The sequence below is a fragment of the Diorhabda sublineata genome, chromosome 8 (assembly GCF_026230105.1).
Source record: "Diorhabda sublineata isolate icDioSubl1.1 chromosome 8, icDioSubl1.1, whole genome shotgun sequence".
Classification (NCBI taxonomy): domain Eukaryota; kingdom Metazoa; phylum Arthropoda; class Insecta; order Coleoptera; family Chrysomelidae; genus Diorhabda; species Diorhabda sublineata.
In genome coordinates, this window is record NC_079481.1 from 3,579,945 (window position 1) to 3,584,146 (window position 4,202).

General features: G+C 33.0%; 1 protein-coding gene across 1 annotated transcript; it reads right to left on the minus strand.

Annotated features, from left to right (window-relative positions):
• Nucleotides 1-958: 958 nt before the first annotated feature.
• Nucleotides 959-3,566, minus strand: LOC130447854 (uncharacterized). The gene is made up of 2 exons (XM_056784891.1): nucleotides 3,196-3,566; nucleotides 959-1,355 (listed from the first exon to the last, which is right to left on the minus strand). The coding sequence occupies exons 1-2, from the start codon at nucleotides 3,564-3,566 to the stop codon at nucleotides 959-961; spliced, it is 768 nt and encodes a 255-aa protein (XP_056640869.1).
• Between the last annotated feature and the right edge of the window lie 636 nt (nucleotides 3,567-4,202).

Here is a 4,202-nt window from a genome sequence, read left to right on the forward strand (position 1 = left end):
CATCGTGATTATTATTGGTTACTGAATAACAATGGCATAAATGATGACTTTTTTGAAAAGCCAACCATAATAGGTAGAGTTTCACTTCTAATTTTCTTCATGTGCCTCAATAAAAAATTTATTTAATAATTCAAAGAAAATATTTTTTGATTTAGCAGTATCCTTCAAAATAATCGTAGAAATTTCTGTACTGTACTTTTTCTACATCCAACTTCACCACTTCAAAATTGATTGACAATTTATAATCAGAGAATGTCTTCACTGGGAGTTTTTTATACGCTAAACCACTTTCTATAGCCACAAAGTACTTGTATTCATCCTCATCTGGAAATTAAAAACAAAATAAGGAAGAGCTACCGCTTCAATAGTTTTACTGAATTATCCACAAAAATCAATTACCTACCACTTACGTGTGTATGTATTTCAACAATTTACGCCATATATTGCCAGATATCCCTGAATGCAATATTTTTAACAATGATAAAACAAACAGTCAAGAGGATCCTGAAATAGTAGCAAGGACGAAGGTACGAACCTTTGACCAAGGTATGAAGAAAAATTGTATATATTACACGGGTTCTGCACGTCATGATTTCTGAGGCGAAGCCGAATATTAAACTTTCGTCCCTTGTAGTATAATATACTTTCTTCCACATAATATACATATCATAATCGAGTGAAATTAGATTATAAAATTGTACAAAATTTAGACGTAACAGAAAAAAATAGAAAGTAGATATATAATCAGCATCAGAAATAATTTCAGAAGGAGTTATTTTCCTTTAATCATCTTTAATCAATTTTTATATGCAGGGTGGTGTAATATATGTTGATTGAGGATTACTCTTTCAAGTCAATCAGGGAAATGATTTCATATATCATCTGGCCAATCCAGTTGATAAGAAAGGCAAAGTTCGATTAATATTTAGTTGAAAAATAATGGAGTAATTTAAAGGAATCAACTATAAAATGGATAAGTATTACCAATATCATGTATTTTCCTCACAATTTCTTGTCCAGGATTCCACACGTTGACATCTGGTAGGTTATGTTTGGTTATCTTCAACAACTTGTTACTGGCAGTGTATACATCAATTACATCGGGAGTATCTTGGTATGCCCTATTGATGTGTTTATCGATTACTGTTTCTTCAGATGTAACTTTAAGCAAACTGCTGTCCCTTGGTACCTCGATATCGACATAGGAACAATTTTCAAGTCCCACAATTTTCACATCTTTGATGTCATTAATTTTTATGTTCGCTTGAAGTACCGCGTTGAAATCATAATTGAAATATTTGCTCGTATTTTTTATTGTTACACTCAATGTTAATTGGTTAAAGTGGAGCGTGATTCTATAAAAAACATATTTCGGTAATTAAAAATCAGCAAATTGTGAAAAAATTAGATGGAACAAGAGTAACTTAAAAAATACTGGCTTGCTGTATTAAGAAAAGAAAGAGAACAAACAAAGAGGTAATGGTAAAAGAAAAGCCCCTGGAGCAGACCTCATCCCAAACAAACTTCTAAAATATGGCGGTCCTGAGCTAAGAAAACATTTAAAAATCCTCTAAAACAAAATTTTATGGACATCGGAAATACTTACGGAATTGCACAAAAGTATATCTATTCGTATATTTAGGAAAGGACCGAAGACGCACCCAGACAACTACAGAGGCATAACGCTGCTGAACATCAGCATGAAATTCTTCACTAGCATTTTAAAGAAAAGACTTGAAACACAAATAACGAACAGGGAAGAACAACAAGGTTTCAATCGAAACGGATCCACGACCGACGTCATATCTATTATTAATTTAATAAGCCAGCGAAAGTCTGTCTCATCGATTTGACCAAGGCATTTGATAGGGTCTGCCTCTTCGATAGCATAAATATACTGATATCGAAAGAAACGCCAGACACCATCGTAAGAGCAGTCCGCAGTCTCAATACTAACAACACGACCAAAGTAAAGGCAGGAGATACTTCAGGCAGGGCGACATCCTCAGCCCATTTCTGTTCAATCTCTTAAAGGACAGAATTATAGAGGAAGTATCATCACTAAATATAGAATACCGAATGGGACAGAATAAAAGAATCAGCATGGTATGCTACACTCCACAGAAAATTTATTTGTGTTCAGAATATAAAATTTCGTAGGAACTAATAGACCTAGGGAGTCCATTCGTGAAGATAAGCAGCCAATTCCATGATATAAATCTTGGAGCGACTCAATCCAAATATTTTTCAAAATTGTTTGTATCAAACTTTCCCGTACTACAGAAAAAAAATACAAACAACGGAAATGAGATTCCTTCGAGAGATAGAAAACAAGACTTGATTAAACAATATCAAGAACGAAACATACAGACAAATATTAAATACAAACCAATGCATAGAAGAAAATCAACTGAGATGGTTTGGACATGTAGAAGGTATGAATGAGGAAAGGATTACAAGAAGAATACTAGAAGCCAGAACAGAAGGAACGAGAAAATGAGAAAAACCTGGATAGACGAAATCAACAAAGCGATTGAGGACAGGGTAGAAACACTTCTTACATTCGAAAAAGTAGATAGATATAAGGAGTGGGTACTTCGTACGCGAAAAACAATTTAAGCGAGAAAAACCTTAGGTGAAAAATTTCACATTCCTTTTTTAATAAGACTGGAACTAAAAAGAAATGTGAGTGAAATTCAATAGTCTTACCTTCAGTTACTGTTTTGAACATATATTTGCTTAGCACAGTTCAAAAAATATGCAATAAGCATGAAGTGACACTCGTCAATTGTTTTTTCATAAAGATTGGCTTTATATAATATTTTTGCGCGATAAATAGCCTTATGTTCAAGTCAATAAGAATGTAAGATATCCTATACCAAGCTGTTTCAGTGAAAATTCATTCGAAGTTAACAAATAATAGGAAAAAATCTATGCATTCATATATATTACGTGTTTAAAACAGAAACAAAAAGTTATCAATAGGCTCCAAATAAAGATTACGCCCTCAATCAAAGATAAGGATAAGCAACTCGTCTGTTACTAATGAGTAATGAATAAATTTTTTCTAAAAATATTTCCGAATAAAACTAACAATACAAATTCTAATAATACCAACCACTGTTATATCTCGTTTGATCTGCAGTACAATTCTCGTTGGAATCATTCACAATAATATGAGAAATGTTGGTTTACCTGTAAATTAATTCGAAGTCAAAACACCACATGGATTTTGTATAATATTCTGAAGATGAGCTCACATCCACAAAGACATCTCCATTTGGTAAAGACTCGGGCCCTCTAATTACAGTCCATAATATATCTCTGGCAAAGCCGTTAAATCTTCCAAAACTCCATGTAGAGTAATGAGGCCAAATTAGACGGATCCCTCCACGAATGTAATGATATTGGGAGAGCGGAGAAACTCTGCTGAGAAAAATTTGTTCTTCGTTGTGGATTCTCCAAGACAATATGGTGCATCCATGAAGGAAGATGGTACATGTAGTATAATCACCTCGATCCAAAAACACAATTTGATTTTGTGTAGATTCTCTAGCGTCCATCATTTTCTAATAAATTCTTTAATATACATCAATATCTTTGGTAAAATCGTATGGGCACGAAATAGACAAATAATGCCATATAAAAGTGTCTGTATTATGTGACAAATTGATTTTTTGACATTTGTATAGATATATTGTGACGTCGTCATTATTACTGGAAGAATAGCAGCATAAGGAGAAATGAGAATGGAAGTTGTATATTAATACATGTCAGATTTCACTAGAGCCACTTAAGAAAGCGTCCATGCAAAGAAAACTTTCATTTTAAACCTCATTACATTCACATTGATATAAGAATCGTCCACAAATTAGAACTAAGTTGCTTCTACAAAGTACACAAGTGAACAGCGTACTTTTTGTGTAAACAATTAAATATTTCCTACAACCAAGTGATCAGAGAATTAATTATTAGAAAAAATATTTGTTTATTATATTAAACAACATATCATGCAGGTTTTTTGAGACTCTTTTCATAATGCAGACAGGGCCAAGGAGAATTGCGACAGTAATGCAAATAGTACAGTAAACTATTGAAACGTACATTCTAACTCAAAAGAATATGTTGATCATGAAAAAACTCGACAACATTGTTGATATTCTTCGTAATGGGCAATTTTAACCTCAGTGATACAGTTCGAG